Source organism: Heloderma suspectum, chromosome 1, assembly GCF_057233095.1.
Source record: "Heloderma suspectum isolate Gila_16-S chromosome 1, 16-S_ref, whole genome shotgun sequence".
Taxonomy (NCBI): Eukaryota; Metazoa; Chordata; class Lepidosauria; order Squamata; family Helodermatidae; genus Heloderma; species Heloderma suspectum.
The window spans coordinates 435,905,399-435,931,995 of NC_139458.1; the positions used below are offsets into that span (position 1 = coordinate 435,905,399).

The window sequence follows — 26,597 nt, forward strand, 5'->3', positions numbered from 1 at the left end:
GTGTATTCATAAGGGATATGGTTTAGGTCATACCTGAATGGTTTAGTGGTTTTCCCTACGTTCTTCAATTTAAGCCGAAATTTTGCAACAAGAAGCTCATGATCTGAGCCACAGTCAGCTCCAGGTCTTGTTTTGACTGACTGTATAGAGCTTCTCCATCTTTGGCTGCAAAGGACATAATCAATCTGATTTCGATATTGACCATCTGGTGATGTCCATGTGTAGAGTCGTCTCTTGTGCTGTTGGAAAAGAGTGTTTGCTATGATCAGCATGTTCTCTTGGCAAAACTCTATTAGCCTTTGTCCTGCTTCATTTTGTACACCAAGGCCATGCTTGCCTGTTATCCCAGTGATTTCTTGACTTCCTACTTTAGCATTCCAATCCCCTATGATGAAGAGGACATCTTTTTCTGATGTTAGTTCTAGAAGGTGTTGTAGGTCTTCATAGAACCGATCAACCTCAGCTTCTTTGTCCTCAGTGGTTGGGGCATAGACTTGAATTACTGTGATGCTGAATGGTTTGCCTTGGATTCGTACTGAGATCATTCTATCATTTTTGAGATTGTACCCCAGTACTGCTTTTCCCACCCTTTTGTTGACTATGAGTGCTACTCCATTTCTTCTAAGGGATTCTTGCCCACAATAGTAGATATGATGGTCACCTGAATTAAATTCGCCCATGCCTGTCCATTTGAGTTCGCTGATTCCCAAGATGTCGATGTTCAATCTTGCCATCTCATGTTTGACCTCCTCCAACTTACCTTGATTCATTGATCTGACATTCCAGGTTCCTAAACAAAATTGTTCTTTACAGCATTGGATTTTCTTTTCACCACCAGACACATCCACAGCTGAGTGTCCTTTCGGCTTTGGCCCAGCCGCTTCACTCTTTCTAGCGCTACTTGGAAATACCCTCTGCTCTTCCCCAGTAGTATATTGGACACCTTCCGACCTGAGGGGCTCATCTTCCGGTGTCATCTCTTTTAGCCTTGTGATACATTCCATGGGGTTTTCTTGGCAGGAATACTGGAGTGGGTTGCCATTTCCTTCTCCAGTGGACCACATTTTGTCAGAACTCTCCACCATGACCTGTCCGTCTTGGGTGGCCCTGCATGGCATAGCTTATGGCTTCACTGAGTTACGCAAGCCCCTTCGCCACAACAAGGCAGTGATCCAGAAACACAAGGGCACACGAACACTGGCATTTTGTATCACCTGTTAATTCCCAGCATCTGGTAAACACAAAGGGAACCTGCCTCTAAAAACTGAGCCTGCATTTTTGCAACCTTAGCTAACAACCACCAAGAGACCCCTTCTTAAGAGCTGCCAACTTTCTTATCAACCATCCACCTGTGCCTTTAACAGAAGCACCACATGTAGAAATGATGCAGATTAAGTCTCCTCCATGCCAGGAAAAGCTCACCTGCTACATTTCTGTGTTATACTACTGACAACAGCAGGGCCAATTAAGAAACTGACATCTTCAGCCATCAATGTGTGGATCACATGACATCTTCAAATCCCACTGCTGGGACCAACTCACTGGGTGGCCTTAAGCAAACCATAACTTCCCACCTGCAGTATCACATAGGCTAAACATCATCATCCATGCACAAGAGCAGCGGTGAGCAACCTGTGCCCCCGTGTTCTGCCCCCAATTCTCCCTCCCAGCAGTACCATTGCCACCACGCAAAGCATACAAGAGTCATCTCTGCACACCCTGTTTCCCAGCGGAATACTGTGTCAGTGCACGCACATGTATGTGTATGTGCAAATGCATATATGTGCATCCAGTCTAGTCAGCAGGAGCAAATCATGCAACACTAAAGGCTTGTTGGAATAAGACAGCCCTCACTGAACTTCTAAAAGGTTAATATGGAAGGGGCTAGGCAAGTTTCTCAAGGGACCAAGTTCTCAGGTCTGGGTGCTACAACTAACCAGGCCCTGTCCTGAGTACTCACCAGCTGTGCTTCAGAGGACAGAGGGATGTAGAACAGAATCGCCCCCTAGGATCTCAGTGGATGGGCAGAGTCATTAGGAAATTCCTAATTCCGTTCCTGCTGCTGCTTCAGTTCCTCGGCCCCAAGCCTTTGAGGGCTTTAAAGGTGATGAACTGCACCTTAATTTGGGCCTGGAAACAAACTGAAAGCCAAGGCAGAACCAATAATACCAGCATGGCCTGCTCTGCATGACGCACTGCTGTCAGCACTCTGGCTAGAGCATCCTGCCCCAGCTGCAGTTTCTGAAAACTCTTCCGAGGCACCTGACACAGACTATTGTATTGCATTCTAACTAAGGCACGTGGCCCTGTACAAAAGGCTCCTGGCTCCTGACCTCCTTCCCCTGCTGAGGATTAAACCCAGAACTTTGGGTCAACCCCAGGACCGGCATCAAGGGTAGGGGTAGTCAGGTTCTGCCAGGGCCCACACCCCAGCAGGAGCCCCCGGACAAGAGCCCCCTGGAGTTGTTTGTCCTCCCCCCTGCAACCTGCTTGTCCCTGTGCCCCTTGCTGTAGGCGAGACAACGGTGATGATGAGAAGGAGGAGCAGCAGATGCCACGGCCTCCTTACTTCCTGGCTCTCGGCCTGGCAAGTAGGCAAGTGGGAGCCCCAGTGAGAACGAGGAGGGGGCACAAGAGCAGCTGGGGGCCATGGCGGTGAGGAGGGGGGCTCCCCGAGGGAGGGACCCATGGAGCTGGCTGTGTCAAACCTCAAGACTTGGCAATCCTATAAACCTGGGCAAAGAGGAGTGGATTGCTTCTCTGGCTGTGCAAAGTGGATTGCAAGTTAATGCTAGACAAATTAAGAAGATATAATCAAAGACTCACAAAATACATCCATGGAGCACTGAGGTGTGAATTGCAGTTCTGTTCTGACCACATTTAGCAGCTGGCTCAGAGCCACTAAAATGCAATTTAAAAGAAGTGTAAGTCATCTTTTCGTGGTCTGCTAGGTCTTTGACACTTAGGGAAAGACCTGTCGTTCAGTGGTAGAGCTCTGCTGTGTATGCAGATGGCCTTAGATTCAAATCCTGGTGGCTTCCATTTTTTGTAGGTTTTTTGGTTAAAGGATCAGAGCTAACAGGGACATATGGGAAGGACCTTGGTCTAATACCCTGCCTTAGGCTGCAACTTTGTTCTCATTTACCCAGGAGTAAGTCCCATTAAACTCAATGGGCTTTCTTCTGAGTAAACATGTAGAGGATTGGACTGTTATTCCCCAAGAATTTGTCATAAAGAACTATGCAAGTGAAAATAGGGTCATTCATGACTGCTCGGGTCATCCTTATCTTTTTACAAAGGATAACTGCCAGAATATTTGTTTCTTACATTTGTATCCCAACTTCCCACCAAATGGCACTTATGGCAGCTAACGGGAAATGCAATGCAAAACACAGAATTACAGTGAAAATGTAAAAAAATAAATCAGTAAAACATCAATAAAACCAATTTTAAAAAACAATCAGTTGACCAAATTGCAACATTTACAGTGGCCACAACCATCAGCTTACAAGACTGAAGTCTATTCTGAATAAAAATGTCTGCCTGGCAGCTGGAAAGTCACCAGAGATGGGGCTGGATGGGCAGAGGCTGGAGTACCCACCAAGAAGGCCCTTCCTCCAGGTCCCGCCAAACATGATTCAGATGTTAGCTGGACAGAAAAAAGTGCCTCTCCTCAAGACTTTGGAGGGATACCTTGTTAAAAATCTTGGGAGTGTGAGTGGCCAGAGCTGTCATTCTTTAAGATTCAGCTCCTGCCCCTGAGTTTCTAGAACTTAAATCTCAGTTTGAAAGGGGGTAGATACACCTCCTCTCTAGCACACATGAATGTTAATGTGCATGCCTGAGCATTAAGGCTCCATGCAATCCACAGTCTGCCATTTCACCCACCACTCATTTCACATCGCTGGTGGTTCTTCTCTATCTGCTGTATGCGCTGAGGAGGATTCCACAACAATGGGAGGAGAAGCAAATGGAAGATTACCCGGATTTTTCAGGGAATTGGCTTTGGTCCATGCAGGGGTTCACAAGCGAGTGCACCATACCATTCTAAGTCCCTTCACAGTAATGTACTTCCAGGTGGGGTGTGGCGGTTGGGGTGAATGTCATCAGACTGGCAGGGGCTGATCAACCAATGCGAGAGGCTTCCCCCGCCCTCCAATGCGAGAGGCTCCCCCCCATCCTTCCTTACAGCTAAGCAAACGGAAACACAGCTGCAGCCTTCTCGCTCCCCTGAAGCTCCCGATGTTCCGAAGGAGCGAAGCTGCGAATTACTTCTGAGAAGCAAGGAAGCAGACATCAAAGACATGCAGCTTCAACATAGCTTTAAGGCTCCTAAATGCGTTATTTCGATTCATGGGAATCTCAGTAACTTCGGGAGTGCGTGTTTCGGGAACAAGCCTCATTGACCACAATGGGAGTTACTTCTGAGTAGACACACCTATGTTTGTGCTAGGAAAGACAGGGACAGGAAACACCCCTTGACTTAGGTCATGGTGAAAGGCACATCCCTGGGCAGGGCTAGCATACCCAAAGTAAATGCGGGGGTTGGAGCACACAGGAATGATAGCATGGAGAACCCGACTTAAGGAAAAGAATCGGACTTTAAGCAATCTCAGGAAATCAGGTTTTCCTGTGAAAAACTCCAGGGTGGCTGCAGGATGGCAGCCTGCACGTGCCCTGGATGACCTCCAAACGCAGCCAGCTCACAGCAAATCGCCCATGGAGACAACGCCCTGGTCATTCACTCTACAGTAGCTTGCCCTGGACTGCAGAAAGCAAGGAGGTTGTTTTGCTCTTGTGATACAGATACACTAAAAAGACATTTTTGTTGTTTATTTGGTCAGTCGCTTCCGACTCTTCGTGACTTCATGCACCAGCCCACGCCAGAGCTTCCTGTCGGCTGTCGCCACCCCCAGCACCCCCAAGGTCAAGTCCGTCACTCCAGAATATCATCCATCCATCTTGCCCTTGGCCGGCCCCTCTTCCTTTGGCCTTCCACTTTCCCTAGCATCAGCATCTTCTCCAGGGTCTCCTGTCTTTTCATGATGTGGCCAAAGTACTTCAGTTTTGCCTTTAATATCATTCCCTCAAGTGAGCAGTCTGGCTTTATTTCCTGGAGTATGGACTGGTTTGATCTTGCAGTCCAAGGCACTCTCAGAATTTTCCTCCAGCACCACAGTTCAAAAGCATCTATCTTCGTTTGCTCAGCCTTCCTTATGGTCCAGCTCTTGCAGCCACAGGTTACTACGGGGAATACCATTGCTTCAACTATGCGGACCTTTGTTGTCAGTGTGATGTCTCTGCTCTTCACTATTTCATCAAGATTTGTCATTGCTCTCCTCCCAAGAAGTAAATGTCTTCTGATTTCCTGGCTGCAGTCAGCGTCTGCAGTAATCTTTGCGCCTAGAAAGACAAAGTCTGTCACTGCCTCCACGTTTTCTCCCTCTATTTGCCAGTTCTCAATCAAGCTGGTTGCCATAATCTTGGTTTTTTTGAGGTTGAACTGCAACCCAGCTTTTGCACTTTCTTCTTTCACCTTCGTCATGAGGTTCCTGAGCTCCTCGCTTTCAGCCATCAAAGTGGTATCATCTGCATATCAGAGATTGTTAATGTTTCTTCCAGCGATTTTAACTCCAGCCTTGGCTTCATCAAGGCCAGCACGTCGCATGATGTGTTCTGCGTACAGGTTGAATAGGTAGGGTGAGAGTATACAACCCTGCCATACTCCTTTCCCAATCTTAAACCAGGCCGTTGTTCCGTGGTCTGTTCTTACCGTTGCTACTTGGTCGTTATACAGATTCCTCAGGAGGCAGACAAGATGACTTGGTATCCCCATACCACCAAGAACTTGCCACAATTTGTGATGATCCACACAGTCAAAGGCTTTAGAATAGTCAATAAAACAGAAAGAGATGTTTTTCTGAAACTCCCTAGCTTTCTCCATTATCCAGCGGATATTGGCAATTTGGTCTCTAGTTCCTGTGCCTTTTCTAAACCCAGCTTGTACATCTGGCAGTTCTCGTTCCATGAATTGCTGGAGTCTACCTTGCAAGATCTTGAGCATGACCTTACTGGCATGTGAAATAAGTGCCACTGTTCGATAGTTTGAACATTCTTTGGTGCTTCCCTTTTTTGGTATGGCGATATAAGTTGATCTTTTCCAATCTGTTGGCCATTCTTGTGTTTTCCAAATTTGCTGGCATATGGCATGCATCACCTTGACAGCATCATCTTGCAAGATTTTAAACAGTTCAGCTGGGATACCGTCGTCTCCTGCTGCCTTGTTATTAGCAATGCTTCTTAAGGCCCATTCAACCTCAGTCTTCAGGATATCTGGCTCTAGCTCACTGACCACACCATCAAATCTATCCCCGATATTATTATCCTTCCTATATATTCCTTCCTATATATGGAATATATCTTCCATATATTCTTGCCACCTTTTCTTGATCTCTTCTGCTTCTGCTAGGTCCTTGCCATCTTTGTTTTTGATCATACCCATTTTTGCCTGGGATTTACCTCCGATGTTTCTAATTTTCTGGAAGAGGTCTCTTGTCCTTCCTATTCTATTATCTTCTTCCGCTTCCGCACATTGCTTGTTTAAAAATAATTCCTTATCTTTTCTGGCTAACCTCTGGAATTTCGCATTGAATTGAGCATATCTCCCCCTATCACTGTTGCCTTTTGCTTTCCTTCTTTCTTGGGCTGCTTCCAGTGTCTCAGCAGACAGCCATCTTGCCTTCTTGGTTTTCTTTTTCTTTGGGATGTTGTTTGTTGCCGCCTCCTGAACAATGTTGCGAACTTCTGTCCATATTTCTTCCGGGACCCTATCTACTAAATCTAGTCCCTTAAATCTATTCTTCACCTCCACTGCATATTCATGAGGAATATTAGTGAGCTCATATCTAACTGATCTGTGGGTCTTCCCTATTCTCTTTAGTCTAAATTGTGCAATAAGAAGTTCGTGATCTGAACTACAGTCAGCTCCAGGTCTTGTTTTTACCGACTGCATAGATGTCTGCCACCTTTGGCTACAAAGGATGTAGTCAATCTGATTTCGGTGTCGACCGTCTGGTGAAGTTCATGTATAAAGTTGTCTCTTAGGTTGTTGGAAGAGAGTGTTTGTTATGCACAGTGAGTTGTCTTGGCAAAATTCTGTCAGCCTATGTCCTGCTTCATTTTGTTCTCCCAGACCATGCTTGCCTGTAATTCCAGGTGTTGTTTGACTACCCACCTTAGCATTCCAGTCTCCTGTAATGAAAATAACATCTTTTTTTGGCATACTATCCAGTAGGTGCTACAGATCTTCATAGAACTGTTCTACTTCTGCTTCTTCAGCATCTGTGGTTGGGGCATATATTTGGATCACTGTGATGTTAAATGGCTTGCCCTGAATTCGAACTGAGATCATTCTGTCATTTTTTGGATTGTATCCAAGCACCGCTTTAGCCACTTTATTATTAATTATGAAGGCTACTCCATTTCTTCTGTGGTCCTCTTGTCTACAGTAGTAGATCTGGTGGTCATTTGATGTGAAGTGGCCCATTCCAGTCCATTTCAGTTCACTGACACCCAAAATGTCTATATTTTTATTAATCTTAAGATTAATCTTGACATCTCCCCAATAACCACATCTAATTTGCCCTGGCTCATAGATCTGACATTCCAGGTTCCTATGGTGTGTTGATCTTTAGAACATCGGATTCGTCGTTCATCACCAGCACCATCGGCTGCTGGCCGTCCTTTCGGCTTTGAGCTAGCTGCGTCATCACATCTGGGGCTAGTTGAACTTATCCTCTGTTCCTCCCCAGTAGCATTTTGACCATCGTCCGACATGGGAGTCCCATCTTCCGATGGTATACCGACATATCTCTGGTTGTACTGATCCATTTAGTTTTCATGGCAAGAATACTGGGGTGGGTTGCCGTTTCCTTCCCCAGGGATCGTATTTAGTCTGACCTCTCTGCCATGACCTTCCCGTCTTCGGTGTCCCTTCACAGTTTAGCTCATGACATCATTGAGGTGCTCAAGCTTCAGCACCACCACAAGGTAACGATCTCCTTTGCTGGAGAGAAAGACATAATTGTCCTATAATATGTCGCCAGTAACTCAAAACAAAACTCGCCTGCTACAGTGTATGAAATGGCAGGCCTTGGGTTATATGCGCTAAGCTCAAGATGCAAAGAGATTTATAGCCCAGAGCTATGCAGAGAAAAGTCTGCAAAAAATTAAGCGGCGCTTACCCCCAAGTAACTTGGGGGGGGGGGGAGTTAGAAACAGAATCTCACAGAACTGAAGCCATAATTTCAGATCCATACCTTGGATCTTTTAAATCAAAGATTACAGCTGGCATCCAGGTAAGGATTTGGGGTGGCTCTTGTAAGGATTTGGGGTGGCTCTTTTCATCCTTTCCAAAAGTAGCTTGTAAAATCAGTTCCCCAAAAGAAGCATGGGAACATATCTGGATTTTTTAAAGCATCCACCTATTATTTTAGGAAGATCAGCTGCTTCCTTTTTTGCACAGGTAAAGAGGACAGTTTTGTGTGCCTCCCTGAGGAAGCTAGAGACCCCCAAGGAAAGCCAATGTGTCACTGGCCGTCTGGTGGGATAATCCCCTGGTGTGAGACACGCACAAGCCCTTGCTGTCCTGACACAACTAAATAAAGAAAATCTCAATGCCTGAAAACAGAAAAGGAGCTAAGGAGCCAACAAAGCACATCCAATGCGAGCAAAGTCTTTGGTTATCTAATTGGATCAGAATATACGCAGGTTAAAAGCTAAAGAGGCTGGAACATAATATAGGAAGGAATAAGCTGAAACTGAACCCCGACAAAACCGAAGTACTTTTTGTGGGAGACAAGGGGAGGTTGGATGATGCTGACCTGGTGTTTAATGGGGTGTGGCTACCCCTGAAGAACCAGGTCCGCAGTCTGGGGGCCATTTTAGACTCCCAGCTGTCCATGGAGGCTCAGGTGTTGGCTGTATGCTGGGTGACGCTGTATCAACTCCCTCACCATCTGCTCCCATCAGTAGTTCATGCCCTGGTCTCCTCTCGCCTAGATTACTGTAATGTGCTCTATGTGGGGTTACCCTTGAAGACGGTTCGGAAGCTGCAGCTGGTGCAGAACGCGGCAGCCCGCCTGATTAAAGGCAGCCGTCGGTAAGATCACATCACTCCAGTGCTGAAGGAGTTGCACTGGTTGCCAGTTGTTTTCTGGGCCCAATTCAAGGTGTTGATATTGACCTTTAAAACCCTCTGCGGTTGTAGCCCAGACTATCTTAATTTGCGCCTCCAGCAACACCAGGGATGCCGCACAACGAGATGGGCCTTGGAAAGCCTTCTGTCTGTTCCATCAGCCAGGACAGCTAGGCTGGTGAGGACTAGGGAAAGGACCTTTTCCATGGTGGCCCCCACTCTGTGGAATTCCCTCCCTAGTGACCTTTGCCATGCCCCCTCTTTGATGAGCTTCCGCCGGGCTTTGAAAACCTGGCTGTTCAGGCGGGCATTTGGGGTGGGTTAGGGTTTTTTAGAACAGTGTTGTTTTGTTCAGTTGAGTTGTATTTTGTGCTGTTATTTGTATAGTGCACCACCTAGAGTGGCCAGGTAGCTGGCTGGCCAGATGGGCAGCTAATAAATCAAACAGACAGACAGACAGACAGACAGATCCCCACACACACCAGCTGAATTGGTTTTACTTTGTGGTGAGGTGGCCACCCTAGGCAGTCAACTGTGGCATCATTAAGTGTGGCAGAGAGTGGGAGACACACAGATCTGGCCCATGTGGCATAATCCACTGGGAGGTTCTCCTGCACAGGCCCCATGCAACTGAGAGCACTGCACATATGCATCCCAACAGTTCCATACAGCAAATCCCATATTATAATGCGATACAGATAAGGCAACACTAAAACCAGGTCTAAAGAAAACAACAGTAAGCATACAGGCTGGGTCACAGATCAAAGAAAGCTGGCATGAAAAGAAATGTTTTGAGCAAGCAACAGAAACTCAACTATGACGGCGCCTGCAGAATCCTAGCTGGTTGTGCAGCCTTTCCTTCAGGGAAGCTTGTCTGCCAAGAACCCCGATCAGCTTCCAAAGCACACCAGGAGTTGTCTAGAAAACAACTGAAAACCACTGCCCTGCAGGAAGGGTGTTTTAGCCCCTTTCTTTGCCATTTTTAATTTATTTTTTTTGCCTGTCTACTGCAGTACAGCTAGACAGTCTTGGAGCCTGGGCCTTGTTGGGTGGGCAGCTTGTGGCCCTCTAGATGTTTTGGCCTACAACTCCCATCCGTCCCAGCCAGCATAGCCAATGCTTGAGAGATCATGGGAACTGTAGGCCAAAGCAACGGGAGGGCCACAAGTTGCCCAGCCCTGCATTACAGCAAAACAAAACCCCCAAAACCTATTTGCCAATTTAATTAAGGAAAAAATACACGAAATGCATGTACAGTTTCACATTTTAAACACGTAAACTACAGCACCATCAGGAATAAAATGGAGCTTGCTTCTGCTGGCCTGATGCGAAACACATTCACTTGGGGAAAAGCACCACTTTGTTGTAGAAAAGGTTAATATATTTTAAAAGTAAAAATACTAGAATGAGCATCTGTAACAATGTTGCGCATCCCCCCCCCCACGAATGTCACCCTTCGAAAAGGTAGGTGACTTTCGGACATCCCTACCTACAAGACCATCGAGTCCAGCCCCCTGCCCAATGCAGGAAGCCTGATTCCCAGGCAGACGCCCATCAAAGTACCAACCAGGGCAGACCCTGCTTAGCTTCCGAGATCAGACGAGATTGCGCACATCCAGCTTAATTTGGGGGGCCTGTACTGTGGGGCCCCGGAGCATGGCCCCAGTGTCCAACCCTAACTGCACCACTGCCTGTCCCCTCTGCAGCAGGGTTGGGGGAAGAGCATCACTCTTGCTAGGAGTGTAAAAGGCTTGAGGCTAAGATGTCCCTGTCTTTCAACCTGGCACTGCCCATTTCCTGAAAAAGCAAACCCTGCCAAACTCACTCGTTAAAGAATATTAACAATACTGCAGTAGGATGCGGTATTGCCAGCTCTTTATTTCAAGCACGCAAGCTATTTTTATGGGGCTTTCTATAGGCTGTTTTGTTTTCACTTTAACAGGCAATTAACTCTGTTTTAAAGAATTAGTGTCCATGCCTGAAACGAGGCCTGCCCCCCTTCTCTCCTTTATGCCGTGGCTTGTAAGGCTGTGTGGAATATAACTCCTGCATCTTGGTCCTCCAGCTCCTATCCATCACTCGGATCGCATGCCAAACTCCGGCTGCGCTGAACAGAGGAGAAATTAAAAGGCATAAACTCACCTCCACGTTTGCCTGCGAAGAGCAATGCACCAGATTATGTTACAAGCGAAATGCCAATTAAGATGAATCATTAAAGATCACCATCAAGGCCACCGCTAGACAGCCTATCCTCTCCATCATTAGAGCTTAAGTAGTTCTCCCTTCTTCACTTACCATTCCGATCTTCACTAACATGACACCTTTCTTGGAAATGCCATTTTTGTCCCATTGTGACACCTCCAAACCAGAAGTCTAGTATTTCCATATGACAGCTGAGATGCATGTCTGCGTGTAATTCATACCAGAAGAATGCTTCTGCTTCAGAGCCAGAGTCAAGCAGCAGGGTTTAAGTTATTCAGCGATGCTTGACCTCATCAAGGTTTTCCAAGTGCCACCTCAACGCTTGGACCACCATGCTCCCATTTCCAACTGGGGTCTTTCTTTTAGTGTGAACGGAAAAAGTGTACAGTTTTTAAAAATGCCCACCCAAATGCATTCTTTCCTTCCGTTGACCATTAAATCCAATGGAAGAAGAAGAAGAGCCCTCTTGAAGCCACATTCCTCTTGTTTGGGAGTTGTGCTGCAGAGTTTGACCTTTCCCAACTCTCTGGATGCAGCTCCTTATTACCCCAAAACTGTTACCGTTCCACTAAACCCTTCTCAAGTCTTGCTTGGCAGCCTGCAGAATTCCTGGTATTAGCCTCCATGGAAGTCATCCACATGGCTGAACCAAATCATGGAGTCCACTAATGATGACCATGTCACTAGCCATGTGGAGTCCTCCATCATGTCTGAATTTGTCCTTGATATCCAGAAGGCAAATAGCTGCCTTGCACATCCTTACAATTCTAGATTGGGCACAGGTGAAGCATCTTTTGGCAAATACTGAGTTCTTCAATTAATGGGGGCTCCAGGCCAAAAAGGCCCCATGACCGCCACCTACTGGGGGGAAAAACAGGGCAAAACCCCCACAACTAATTCTTACAAATGGGCATAGATGCCTGTAACACTAACAAGTCTCCATAGCACTTTGAGTACTGCACTTTTAAGATACTTAATCTGGAGAACGAACCCCAAAGAAAATGCTTCAACACCCAAATTCTGGCGTTCATTGAAAAGAAAGCCCCATTCAGTACTGTACAGCAGACGAAGAAGACGGCCTGTTGTTTCATCTACTCCACAGACCTCGCTGCGAGTGAAATCAGAGCTCCCCCAGACAACCAGATTGCTACACAAATGCTGACTTTCTGCAGAATGCCCAGAGGAAACAACTCCAGCCCTCCCCGTCCCGCTGACCCCACCTCCTGCTCATCCCTGGCACAGTCGCTGGGACACCGACCAAGCCTCCACGGTATCAGGACGACATCCTGTGTGTCATCAGACAAAAGAGGTGATGCCACTTCTGCCAGGTAACAACTTTAATTGAAATCCCAGCAGGAAGGGGAAGGTGGCAAACATACAAGCTGTCTGAGCTAGAAAAACTGGTTAAGAAAAGAGGTTCCTGGTCGACAGCTGGGTGGCCACTGTGTGAACAGAATGCTGGACTAGATGGACCCTTGGTCTGATCCAGCAGGGCTCTTCTAATGTTCTTAACCAGTTTGGCATTTTTAAGAAAATAGCTGTGTTCATACATAACACTATGCCATGGTTGATGTTAACCACGGTTTGTTGCTTTAGCCATGAATTGTTGCACATGCTCAGAGCATTCCTGCTGCTCCACAGCCTTTCCCTGGCCTGGAAAGACTTGGATGGCTTTCAAAGGGGGTTGGACAAATTCCTGGAGGAAGAGGCTAGCAATGCCTACTAGTCTTGATGGCTGTGTGCTACCTCCAGCACCAGCGGCAGTGAGCCCAGGTACACCAGTTGCTGGGGAACATGGGCGGGAGGGTGCTGTTGCCCTCCTGTCCTGCTTGTGGGTTCCTGGTCGACAGCTGGGTGGCCACTGTGTGAACAGAATGCTGGACTAGATGGACCTTTGGTCTGATCCGGCCGGGCAATTCTTATGTTCTTAGACAAACAAAAATGAACAAGTCTTGTGGCACCTTCAAACAGCGGTGCAGAACCTCTTTCAGCCCAAAGGCCTAATTCCATTTCTGAGAAGCTCTCCGGGGCTGCATCCCATTGGTGGGCAGGGCCTAAGCCAAAAGTGTCGGGGCCAAAACGTCAGTACATTTTAGCTTAAGAGAGCAACCCTAGGCCGTGCCTGGGGGACATAGGATTGTTCGGTTGCCTGGCTCTGAGCTCAGAGATGGGAAACGGCACTCCCTGCCCCTCCTCGTCATAGTCGGCGCGGAGAGAACTGCGCCGGCTACTGATCCGGTGCAGGTCTTGGAGTGCAGAGAAAAGGGGCATTCCCGGGGCAGGAAGGGGAGGACACCAGGGTGGCACCATACAGCAAATCTTCTGGCCGCCCCTGTCTCCTTCCCTCCCCCTCCTTAAAGCCTCCACTAGATGGGTAAAAACGTCCATCTAGCTCTTCCCATTTTGCATAGGATACTCATAAGCCTCTGAGTGTGGAGGCTTACAAGTACCCAGGGTGGATCACATAGGACTACTGCCAGGGCCTAACCTCTCACTGCCAGGAACTCAGCCTCAGGAGAGGCACTGCAACCTTTTAGAATGGGAGAAAATGCACAAAATTTGGGAAACAACCAAACAATCAGGAGCCAGGGGGAAGTGGTATGGCCTTCTGTAGAGGAAATGCCCCGGAAGACTTTTGTGTACCGAGGAGACAGTGTGACGTGCTACAACTGCTTCTTTTATGCCTGAAACTCCTGTGAGACCTTAAAAATGAAGTCTCTTAGGCCTCTTTAAGAACCTTCTAGCCTCTTGGCCTGACTCCTGGTTTTTCTAACCAGTTAGGATGGTATGGCCTCGGAAGGCAGGGAGGATCTCTTTGGCTGTGGTCCACCTGCCAATTTAACTGAAGATGAAAATAATGCTTAGACATCATGAGACCATCATAGCTTAGGGAGCTGTGAAAGACAGCATGTAGCCATGGGAGACTCTGGGTATACAAGGCCCTCCAGAGCGTCACTGTGGGCCCCATCTACACCAGGCTTTTACTCCGGGGCAGGTGCGAATCAAGGTCCCTCATGATAGATGACGCAGTCGTGACTTTGCAGCCATCTGTGGGTTTTACCCGGAAAAAGAAGAGTTCCAAGTTGTTTTACTGTGATTTTGGGGGGTTGCTGCGGGTTGGTTGTGGGCCATCTGTTCCTTCCCCGCACTGACTTCAGATCTTACAGTGGGCATGTTGTAGGTGTGCATAGTGCCTGTGTCACTCTGTGACACCCCTTTGTTCCCCCCATCCCTTTGCAGCTGCATAGTTACAAAGGCACAGAGGGACGTTTTCATTTATTTAATCACACTTTTGCACATTTTTGCAGCTTCGTATCTTCGCAATGGTTGCTTTTGGACTCAGTACCCAAGGGCCGGGGGCGGGGTGTCTTGGGGGAGGACCAACATCGCTCCAGCCACCATTTCAGAGTGATGGCTAGGCACATAGCGCTCACACTTGTGAGTGCGAACCATCACAAGAGTCTCAGGCTGGGGAACTGACAAACTGATGGTGCGGAAATGAAGGAGAACCAAATACCCAATTTTTACCTAAAACAAGGTCAGAAAGACACAGCAGAGCCCCTCAAATATAAAACAGCCATTGAAGTTTAATATTTTTTTAATTATTTTTATTTTTTATTTTAACTAACTTTTTTCCATTTATTTGTCTTGTAAGTTGTAACACACACTTCCACACCAGTGGGACTCTTACTGAGTAGAGGAGCAGGCACAGGCTAGTCTAGAACAATCACAAAGCTAGACAAAAAAAGGGAAAAGAGGCTATGGGAGGACAGGACTCTCCAGTGGTGGTGTCCTGCAAGGTGTGTGCAATGTTTGTTTTCTTGCCTGAGAACAACATGGCCGACACCTGCAACAAGTGCAAGTTGATCACACTGCTGGAGGAAAAAGTGAATGGACTGGAGCGGCGACTGTCGACCCTCCGGGGAATCAGAGAACATGAAGCGTTCTTGGACAGAATGGGGGAACTACAGCAGCAAAGGGCAGACCAGAAGCTTGAAGAGCAACAGCAAGATGAGGCAGTGGGAAATGCTGAGGTGAAGAAAAATGGAATAGAGGATACTCCTTGGAAAAGGGTGACAGTTAGGAGAAGAAGAACTAGACGCCACTCTGCACCAGTGGAAGCAGTGGAGCTGTGGAACCGATTCCAGGTACTTGTGGATGAGACTGGAGGACAGCCTGCAGAGGAAGAATCACAGGGGAACCTACATGAGAGTGAGCAAGAGGCTAAAGGTCAGTCAAACAGAGGCGATGAAACCCAGGCCTACAAGAAGAAGAAGAGAAGAGTGGTAGTAGTGGGAGACTCCTTGCTGCGTGGGATCGAGACCCAAGTATGTTGCGAAGACCCATGGACTCGCCAGGTATGTTGTCTCCCGGAGACGTGACTGAAAGGTTGCCTGCACTCATAAAGCCCACTGACAGGTATCCCTTTCTTCTCATCCATGTGGGAACAAATGATACCGCCAAGCGGAGCTACGAAGAAATCACGTCAGACTTTGAAGCTTTGGGAAGGAAACTCAAGAACTTTGGGGCCCAGATAGTTTTCCCATCCATCCTTCCAGTAGTTAGAAGAGGGATAGAAAGGGAACGAAAAATACTCCGGGTGAATGACTGGCTACGAAGGTGGTGCTGACGAGAGAGATTTGGATTCTAGGACCATGGGCTATACTTCCTGGAAGATGGGCTGTTGGCTAGGGATGGGTTGCACCTCACAAAGGATGGGAAGAATGTGTTTGGCCACAGCATGAAGAACTTCATCAGGAGGGCTTTAAACTGAATCCTACGGGGAAGGGAGATGTAATGTTGGGGGTAACAATGGACGTAGGCGCATGCACTGCAACGGAGAGAACAGCTCTGATAGCGCCCAATAATAGTCTTCAGACATATGTAGGAAGAAAGCCAGACTATGAAGCACATGGTCTTCGATGTCTATATACTAATGCTCAGAGTATGGGAAACAAACAGAACGAACTTGAACTCTTAATACAAGAGGGAAATTATGACCTGATAGGTATAACTGAGACTTGGTGGGATGCCTGTCATGACTGGAATACAGCAATTGGAAGGATATAACTTGTTCAAAAAGAACAGGAGGAACAGAAAGGGAGGTGGGGTTGCACTCTATGTGAAAAATACGTATCTCTGCACAGAAATACAGGAGGATGAGCTTGGTAGCCCCATTGAGAGGATCTGGGTTGAAATAAATGGAGCAAAGAATAAAAGGAACCTGGTGGTCGGAGTCTACTACCGGCCACCCAATCAAGGAGAAGACAAGGATGAAACTTTTGAAAAGCAAATAGCCAATGTTTTAAGGAAGCATGATGTAGTAGTAATGGGGGACTTCAATTTCCCCGATATTTGTTGGGAGACAAATTCTGCAAAACATGGCCCCTCCAGGAAATTCCTGACTTGTGTGGCGGGTAACTTCCTCCTACAGAAAGTAGAGGAAGGAACTAGAGGATCGGCTATCCTTGACTTGATCCTAACCAACAGAGATGACTTAGTGGATCAAGTAGCAGTTACAGGAACTCTGGGGGAAAGCGACCATGTTGCAATGACTTCTTGGTTCTAAGGGAAGCAAAAGCCGAGTGTAGTCAAACGCGTACCCTGGATTTTAGGAAAGCTGATTTTCATAAACTCAGAACAATGATCAGTAAGGTCCCATGGCAAGCAATGCTAGCGGGAAAAGGAGTCCAAGATGGGCGGGAGCTTTTAAAAAAGGAAATTCTCAAGGCACAATCACAAGCAATTCCAACAAGAAGAAAAGGTGGAAGACAACAGAAGAAGCCAATGTGGCTTCACAAAATGCTTAGGGATGACCTGAAAACAAAAAAGGACACATATAGGAAGTGGAAAGAAGGCCAAGTAACAAAGGAAGAGTACAGGCAGATAGCACAGAATTGCAGGGATGGCGTCAGGAAGGCTAAAGCTGAGAATGAGCTGAGGTTAGCAAGGGATGCGAAAAACAACAAAAAGGCTTTCTTCAGCTACGTGCATAGTAAAAGGCAGAGGAAAGAAATGGTGGTTCAGCTATTAAATAAGGATGGCAAAACGATAACAGATGACAAAGAAAAGGCAGAGGTGCTCAATCCCTACTTTGGCTCAGTCTTCTCCCAAAAGAGGGTCTATGACCCCCCTGGCAAAGGTGAAGTACAGGCTGAAGGGGCAGGATTGCAGCTTGAGATCGACAGGCATATGGTCAAGGAACACCGAATTACTTTGAATGAGTTCAAATCTCCAGGGCCAGATGAACTGCATCCTAGAGTCATAAAGGAACTGGCAGAAGAACTCTCAGAACCGCTGTCTATTCTCTTTGAGAAATCATGGAGGACGGGGGAAGTGCCAGATGACTGGAGGAGGGCTAATGTTGTCCCTATCTTCAGAAAGGGTAAAAAGGAGGAACCTGGGAACTACAGACCAGTCAGTCTGACATCAATCCCTGGGAAAATTCTGGAGCAGATGATAAAGCAATCCATCTGGAAGCACCTTGACAACAATGCTGTGATTACTCGAAGCCAACATGGATTTGTCAAAAACAAGTCCTGCCAGACAAATCTGATCTCATTTTTTGATCAAGTAACCTCCCTTGTAGAGCGTGGGAATGCTGTAGACATCATATACCTCGACTTCAGCAAAGCTTTCGACAAAGTGCCCCATGATATCCTGATGAGCAAACTAGCTCCAAGTGGGCTAGATGAAACAACGATCCGGTGGATCCACAGTTGGCTACAGAATCGGACTCAAAGAGTGCTGATCAATGGGACCTTCTCAAACTGGGGAGAGGTAACGAGTGGGGTACCGCAGGGCTCAGTCCTGGGCCCAGTGCTCTTCAACATTTTTATTAATGACTTGGAGGAGGAGGTGCAGGGAATGCTGATCAAATTTGCAGATGACACAAAATTGGGTGGGATAGCTAATACTTTGGAAGACAGAAACAAAATTCCAAGTGATCTGGATAGACTGGAGCGCTGGGCAGTAAACAACAGAATGACATTTAATAGGGATAAATGCCAAGTTCTGCACCTAGGAAAAAGAAACCAAATGCACAGTTACAAGATGGGGGATACGTGGCTCAACCACACTACGAGCGAGAAGGATCTTGGAATTGTTGTCGATCACAAGCTGAATGTGAGCCAACAATGTGATGTGGCTGCAAAAAAGGCAAATGCTATTTTGGGCTGCATTCATAGAAGCAGAGCTTCCAAATACCGGGAAGTACTAGTTCCCCTCTACTCAGCACTGGTCAGGCCTCATCTGGAGTACTGTGTCCAGTTTTGGGCACCACACTTTAAAAAGGATGCAGACAAACTGGAGAGGGTTCAGAGGAGGGCAACAAAGATGATCAGGGGACTGGAAAGAAAGCCCTATGAAGAGAGACTGAAAGAACTGGGCATGTTTAGCCTTGAGAAGAGAAGACTGAGGGGAGATATGATAGCACTCTTCAAGTACTTGAAAGGTTGTCACAGAGAAGAAGGCCAGGATCTCTTCTTGATCATCCCAGAGTACAGGACACGGAATAATGGGCTCAAGTGACAGGAAGCCAGATTCCGGCTGAACATCAGGAAAAACTTCCTGACTGTTAGAGCAATACGACAATGGAACCAATTACCTGGGGAGGTGGTGGGCTCTCCCACACTGGAGGCCTTCAAGACGAGGCTGGACAGCCATTTGTCAGGGATGCTCTGACTTGGATTCCTGCATTGAGCAGGGGGTTGGACTCGATGGCCTTGTAGGCCCCTTCCAACCTTACTATTCTATTATTCTATTCTATGATTCTATGAAGTGTTGCACCCCCACGCTCACGGGACTGCACAGCTGCGCATTTCAGTGTAATGGCAAAAAAAAGGGCACGGCGAGTCTCTTTGGGAAGCGCGCAGTACATCGCGAGTATATCGTAGGGCATGGTGATTCGAAGCTGCATTGCTGCGAAGTTGCGATGGGGTGGGGGGCCAAAGCGGTGTAGACGGGGCCCAGGTGAAGCTTCGGCTCAGACTGGGACCGTGGAGGTGCTGCGCGTCAGCCCACTGGAGTCTCTCCGCTGTCATTATCTGGGGCTCTGAACAGCAGAACAGAGGAGTAAGATATTTTACTTAGTTTTGCTTTATAACATCATATGCTAAACTGTAATTCTCTGCCTGCTCTAGTTAATAAAGCTTTTTTACTCTTACTCCCTTGTGTAGTCATTGCTCTGAATCCAAGAAGAGCCAGTGTAGTGTAGTGGTGAGAGTGACGGACTGGGAGCCAGGAGAGCCGGGTTCTAGTCCCCACTCGGCCATGGAAGCTCACTGGGTGACTTTGGGCCAGTCACAGACTCTCAGCCCAACCCACCTCACAGGGTTGTTGTTGTGAGGGTAAAACGGAGAGGAGGAGGATAATGTAAGCCGCCTTGGGTTCCTTGCAAGAGGAAAAAAGGCGGGATATAAATGCAATCAATCAGAAAGAAAGAAAGAAAGAAAGAAAGAAAGAAAGAAAGAAAGAAAGAAAGCACCTCTCTGCCTTTGGCAAAACACCTTCTGGGGAGCCGCAGAGGGACAGATTCGGACTCCGTGGAGTGGACTGGCACCCGGGCATATGGTTCTGCACCCCTGCCTTCAAAACTAACAGATTTATTCAGGAGAACAGTTTGGTGTTACAGACAGACAGGTGACAGAGTGCCTGACTGCAGACATGCAGGCATTTCCTGCCTCTGAATGGAGTTCTTGCATGAGTAGCATCAAGCCACAGTATTAATAACCATAATAAAGCAAGCCTCCTTCACATGGTAGGCAGCATATCTGTCTCATGAAAAGAAATTAAATCAATAAAGATAACCTGAAGGTCCTGAGTTGGAGCCTCAGAAGAGGCTGCGTGAGCGCGACTGTTTGGGAGACGGCGTCGCTCGGTAGCAGAGCGCAAGCTCTGCGAGCGCAAGGTCAGTTCTTGGTTTCTCTAGTTCTAAAAAAAGGTCTCAGGTAACTGGACACAGAAAACTTCTGCATGAGACTTTGGAGGGCTGCTGCCAGTCGCAGTAGACAATACTAGCTAGGCTAGATGGATAAAAGAGACTTCCTGGAATAAGGAAGCACCCTCTGCAAGTCCTTATCTGTACCAATTTTTTTTTTTTTTTAAGAGCAGGGTGGTGTTGTTTTTATGGGTTGCCATTTTAAAACATAATATTTAAATGTTCTGCTCTCAGCCTCGAGGGAGAGCTAAAAATGCAAAGAAAGCATAAGGTTAAATAACAATTAAATACAGACTTCCAGGCCCGAGTGGTGTAACTGGGCTTGTCCGGAGCTCTGGATGTCCTCTTCCAGTTGCACATCAGGATATGGCCCAAGCACAGCCTGTCTGTGATCAGTTACAGACCACACAGGTGAGCTAAGCACTGCTGCACAGCTGATGTTCCCCTGCCAATACAACAAAAGCAAGTTCGGAATCAGATATACCCTGGGAATCCATTCCAGCTTATAGACCAGGCAGAGACAGAACTTGGGCAGTTTATTCAGCAGATGCCCACGCAGTGCAGACAGGATCAATCAATACTTCTCATTACAAGTCTCACTGCTTTGATTTAACAAGAAACCAATAACCAGATACCCAGGCTATTTTTGAAGTGCACGTATCTTTCTCCTTCCCCAGTTCTTACTTTATTCCTTTTTCTACTCCCTTGACGTGGCACAGTAGAGATATAAACTGCGGAAACTGCTTGGCTGGACATTCCTTGGCTGTCTGGACATTTAAACTGCCTTTACCTTATCTTTGAACAAAAAGGTTTTTCCCCTCTGATTTTTTCTGTGCTTTTGAAATGTAGATGCTGTAATAAAGTCCATAGAATCATAGAATAGTAGGGCTGGAAGGGGCCTACAAGGCCATCGAGTCCAACCCCCTGCTCAATGCAGGAATCCAAGTCAGAGCATCCCTGACAGATGGCTGTCCAGCCTCGTCTTGAAGGCCTCCAGTGTGGGAGAGCCCGCCACCTCCCTAGGTCATTGGTTCCATTATCGTATTGCTCTAACAGTCAGGAAGTTTCTCCTGATGTTCAGCTGGAATAATGCTTTGCTGGATCATCACGAAAGTCAACCTGGGCCAATAATCTAGCTCCAGCAGCAGCCAGCAAGATGCTTGGGAAGCTCACAGAGGCGGGAAGGGCTCTGGTCCGGCCTTATTGCTTATTCCAAGCTCCTTGGATTGTCTCTGTCACAAAGGCTCCATTCAACTCTCATGGCTAGTAGCCGCTGAGAACATAAAAGAACCAACAATGCTGATTCAGACCAAGGGTCCATATCGTCCACCATTCTGCTCATACAGTGGCCAAAAAGCTACCTGTGGGACTGTGCTGGCTCCAGGCTTTTGAGGGCTCTGGAGCAAAACACCCTGCATGGCCCCTCCCTCAATGAGTCTGCCTTCCCATTGCCGTTAGCTGCTCTTCCTCTCATCATCGCTGCCACTCGCTTGCTTGACAGGCCGAGAGCCAGTCAGCAAGGAGGCCGCGGCATCTCCTGCTCCTCCTCCTCACCACCACCCTTGTCTGGATCAGAACAAAGGCAGGTGAACAGGCAGGATGCACGGGTGAAGAGGAGCAGCAACTCCAGGTATTTCTTGTCCATGGGCCCCTGCTGGGGTGTGGGCCCTCGGCAGGTGCCTGATCATGCCTATCCTTGACGCCGGCCCTGCTGTGGGAAACCCTCATGTGGGACACGAGCGCAACAGCACCTCCCAGTTGTCTTCTCCAGGAACTGCTGTACCTGGGCATACTGCCTCTGATACTGGGGGTAGCACAGATCCACCAGGACTCGTAACCATTGATAGCCTTCTCCTCCAGGAACGCAGGTGTCCTCCCACTGCTGTTTCTAGCCTGTTTATTAAAGCCATGGAAGCTAGTGCTCATCACCACATCCTGAAGCACCGAACTGTAAAAGTTAATTATGCGAAATAGTACTTGGTTTTGCCTCCCCTCAAGCTAAAAAGTCAACAAGAGTATAGTTCCCAGGTGATGCCTGTGACTAAGTGGGGACATTATTCCGAATCTGGGACAGCACGTCCCAATGCAGATGTGGCTTCCCCTTTGTTTAAAGTGAATGATGATGTGCTCTTCTGCCAGGTGCTCTTCTGCCAGGTGCTCTTCTGCCAGGTGCTCTTCTGCCAGGTGATGTGCTCTTCTGCCTTCTCTCCACTCCAGGGCAGTGGCTTCCCCTGTGTGTCTTCTGTCTTGCTACTCGGGGGCTGTCTTCACGAGTGATTTAGTATGAAGTCGGAGCAGCTTGAGTTCCTCCGTGACAAATGACGTCGTCACCAACCCACTGCCAACCAGCTGCTTCCCTCTGGAAAAGCAGCATTTTCTGAAACTCCTTTTACTCTGACTTTTTTACTGAAAGCGGCTCCCTGGCAGTTTTACCGCAGTGTGCCGTGTCCTGTTCTCCCCATTAAATCCTGGGCGTGCCTCTTTGACCTGGCAGTGACGTGGTCCAGGGGGTGGGACGTCCCATTACCTCTTATTTCCTATATGGAAGTAGTTTTTCCCATTCCCATTGAAAAAATCCGCAGGAGCAGAGCAGCAACCCCCCACATTGCTGCAGTACTGGGGGCACACAGTCACCTTAGGTAGCCCGCTTTTAATCTTGAACACATCCCCCCTTCTGTGCATGTTTACTCAGAAGTAAGAAATAAATTTTGCTCCTCTTCAGTGAAAGGCTTAAAGGCTAACTGCAGTAACCTGCCCTAAAGCAAGTTACTCCTTTGCTCTCTTAAGAGGCATATTGTAGGACCTTTTCTGTCTAAACATGCATAGGATTGCGCCCTAAGATGGGGTTGGCGCTTATCTCAGGAACCACCTGCCTCCTCTTATGAGTTTGCCTGAGAGCTCCAGCATGGAGGCTCTGCCCATGTTCTCCCACCATCACAGGTGAGGCATGCATGCATGAGAGAGCGGTGCAGCAACAGCCTCCTAAGAGAGGTGCGCCTGCCCCCCAACCCTCAAGTCTGTGCTGTTTCAGCAAGCTTCTAAGGGGTTCTGCCCTGATGAGATATTGTGCTTCTTTGATGTTCTGTAGTTTCTCTGTTGTTATGTAAAGTCCCTTCTCCCTTTATCGCTTTAGGTTTATGGGAGCTTCTCATTGCAAGCAGGGAGAAGGAGAAAGGGAGAAGGGGGGCTGGAAGGGGGGGTTGGAAGCAATAGGCAAAAGTGCACACATGGGGGGAAATGGGGTGGGAGCAATAACTCCACAGCAGATTGCTAGGATGGGGCGAAATTGGGCCGTGGGGGAGCTCTCAAGTTTCTTCAGATGCTGCACTGGAGAACTGGGGATTTTGGTTTCTTTGGGGAAATCTGCACACACAGGGAAAATTAGTTGCTCTCCATTCATAACGTAGTAGCAGCGGGGAGCCTGGACGGGGTGGGAAACATGGGTTGAGCAGCCCTTGCTGGCTGGATGACATTCAGTTCTAGTCCTGCTCGTGACTTGGAATTATGTTCCTTTCTAGCACAGAAATCCAGATTTTAAAGGTACGGCACACTCAGCTTATCTTGCTTTGTGTGTGCTCGATGGACCAAAGCCGATTCCATTAAAATCCCGGTAATTCTCCAATGCACTTCCCATTCCGTTGTCATAAAGATCCCCCCTTGGATCCCCTTCCTGTTGGTAATCTGTATACATAGCTCCTTAAAAGAAACTCAGCTCCCCCCCCCCAAACACACACACACACACACACAGAGGTATCTACCCAAAGGACATAGTGACAGCACTCACAGCTCTCACACACACTCCCTAGTTATTTATTTAAAAGTTCTACCGTAAAAAAAAATCCTCAAGGCAGTCAATATACTTTTTAAAAAACATACACGCACACAAATCCACAAACCAAGCCATAGTGAACTTAGGCGGCAGCACCATTTTTTAAAAGCCAGAAGGATATAAACCAATAAAAACCAGAGTCAATTAAGGGCGCAATCCTCTGCACGTTTAGATAGAAAAAATCCTACAACTCCTAGCATTCCCCAGCCAGCTATGCTGGCTGGGGAATGCTGGGAGTTGTAGACCTTTTTCTGTCTAAACGTGCAGAGGATTGCACCCTAAGATGGTGTTGGCGCTTATCTCAGGAACCACCTGCCTCTTATGAGTTTGCCTGAGAGCTCCAGCATGGAGGCTCTGCAGCTGCCCCACCTTCTCCCATCATCACAGGTGAGGCAGGTGTGCATGAGAGAGTGGTGCGGCAACAGCCTCCTAAGAGAGGTGTGCCTGCCCCCAACCCTCAAGTCTGTGCTGTTTCAGCAAGCTTCTAAGGGGTTCTGCCCTGATGCAACTGTTTTTATCTGCTGCTGTTTTTGTCTGGTCAGTTCTTGTATCTGGCAGGTCTGGGTTTGGTCAGTGTGTGGTTGGTCAGGTGCCTGGGAGCCCCATGCACACTGCCTTGACTTCCATAACAGAAGGAAGAAGGGATGTAAATGTGCAAAATACCTTTATTGTTTTATAGCAGGCAGGAAGAGGGATGGACGAAAGGGCCATGGAAGAGGGATGGACGAAAGGGCCGCAGAGGAAACAGGCAGGAGGAAGCACAGCTGCCTAATTCAGTGGAAAATAGGAAGGGGGTGAGGTGGGGGGAATCTCCAGGTTGCAAAACTCTCCAACCCCTTCCCATCTAGAAAGTCCCTTAGTTCAACCTTCCTCAACCTACTGCTGACTGGAGATGATGGGGTTTAGTCCAACACATCTGGAGGCATCAGGTGGGGCAAGAAGTGACAGACAGGGGCAAGCCTCCCACCTCCAGCCACTCCCCCCCAACACACACACAATGCAGCAAAAAAACATCTGGTTGGGGAGAAAGCAGCCGGGGGTGGGGGATAACAGTGCAAAAGTGGTGGGTTGTAGAAAGGTTAAGCGCCACTTCTCCAGCATGAATTGTTTTATTTAGTTTGGAGATCCTGGTTCCCAGATCCAGTTCTGACACCAAATATCTAGTTTGGCCCACCATTTTAATTGAAAATGGTACCAAATGCAAGAAGAGAGTAATCTGGCCAATGCACTTCTAGCTCTCTACCATCCCTTCAGTAGGCTAGTGATTGGTCCAAAAAGTCTCACCGGTCACAATTTGTTGATACTGCTGATTTTTAATTGTTCCTCAGAGTGGTGAGATCATGAAAGCAGGTTCTAACTTAACATTTCGGCTGGTTCTCTCTGCAGCCTTGCAGTACAGAGCTCATGAAGAACAGTGCCTTTTGTGCCACTTAGACTCTTCGGCTTTGCATCAGTATCCAATCAATGTTGCAGCAGTGTATTATTCTGCAGTCAGGAAGGCAAAGGGAAATGGTCTGCAATTATCTCTAAGTTGTATTTATATTTCCCCCCCTCTCCCCAGCTTCCAGAGTGTGTTTCTGACAGCAATTGCAGGGGTTTAGAATGGGTGCAATGCATGTTGATGGGCAATAAACCCAGGGCTTCTCCACACGGCTTTTATCCCGCTATTGAGATTGGCTACTCACAGAAGTTTGTGGGTCCTTTACATGACGTCGTCAACCCCCAGGGCATCTCCCGAGTTAAATGACCTTCATCCGATTTTTTAAAAGATCACAGATAATGTGCTATGAAATTACAGCGCATTGAATTCCTTCATGAAAAGAGCAAATAAGAGGAGCTAGACCATGGCGCCATCTAGTGGCTGTATAATGAAATATATAGAACAAGCAGGTAAGGGGGGAAGAGGGGGAGGGAAGTGTGTCTAAAGGGAGCCCGTCATGATCCTGCATTTAAAACTGAAGCAGAAAGCCCTGGTAAAGTTGCAGCATTGTAGGCTGGTATAGAAATGTTCACAGACTCTCCAAAGAGCAGCCCATCAGAGGTTTGCGATGCTCTGCATTGCTCCAGTCATAGCCTTGCTTTTTTTGCTAGGTTTAGGAGAAGGGAAGCAGCCACGATGGCTTGGTTTGGCTTGGCTTTGCTCCCGCGTCCAGCCCCTGCGATATCCAGTGAGAAGGATCTTGGCTAGCGTTACCAGTGCCACCTCCAGGTTTTGACAGCCCTTGGGCAAGACACCCTCCATGGGCACCCATGGACACCCTCATCCTTTTTCTCATCATTGGTACCACTTGCTTGCTTGCCAGGCAGAGAGCCAGAGAGCCAGGAGGCCGTGGTAACTGCAGCTCCTCCTTCTTACCACCCCTGTTGGGTTGGTCAGAGCGAGAGGCAAGTGAACACACAGGTTGCCATGGTGAAGACAGGGACCAGCTCCA

At 47.7% G+C, this 26,597-nt stretch overlaps 1 protein-coding gene across 1 annotated transcript in view; it reads left to right on the forward strand.

The window, feature by feature from the left end:
- The window catches only part of LOC146360351 (uncharacterized), a 28,954-nt gene extending 4,951 nt beyond the window's left edge, over positions 1-24,003 (forward strand). The window contains exons 3-4 of the mRNA XM_084824312.1: positions 12,501-12,726; positions 22,554-24,003. Of these exons, the coding sequence (XP_084680438.1) occupies positions 12,501-12,726; positions 22,554-22,623 (296 nt within the window). The 3' untranslated portion in view covers positions 22,624-24,003. The remainder of the gene's footprint in view (positions 1-12,500; positions 12,727-22,553) is intronic.
- The last annotated feature ends 2,594 nt before the right edge of the window (positions 24,004-26,597 follow it).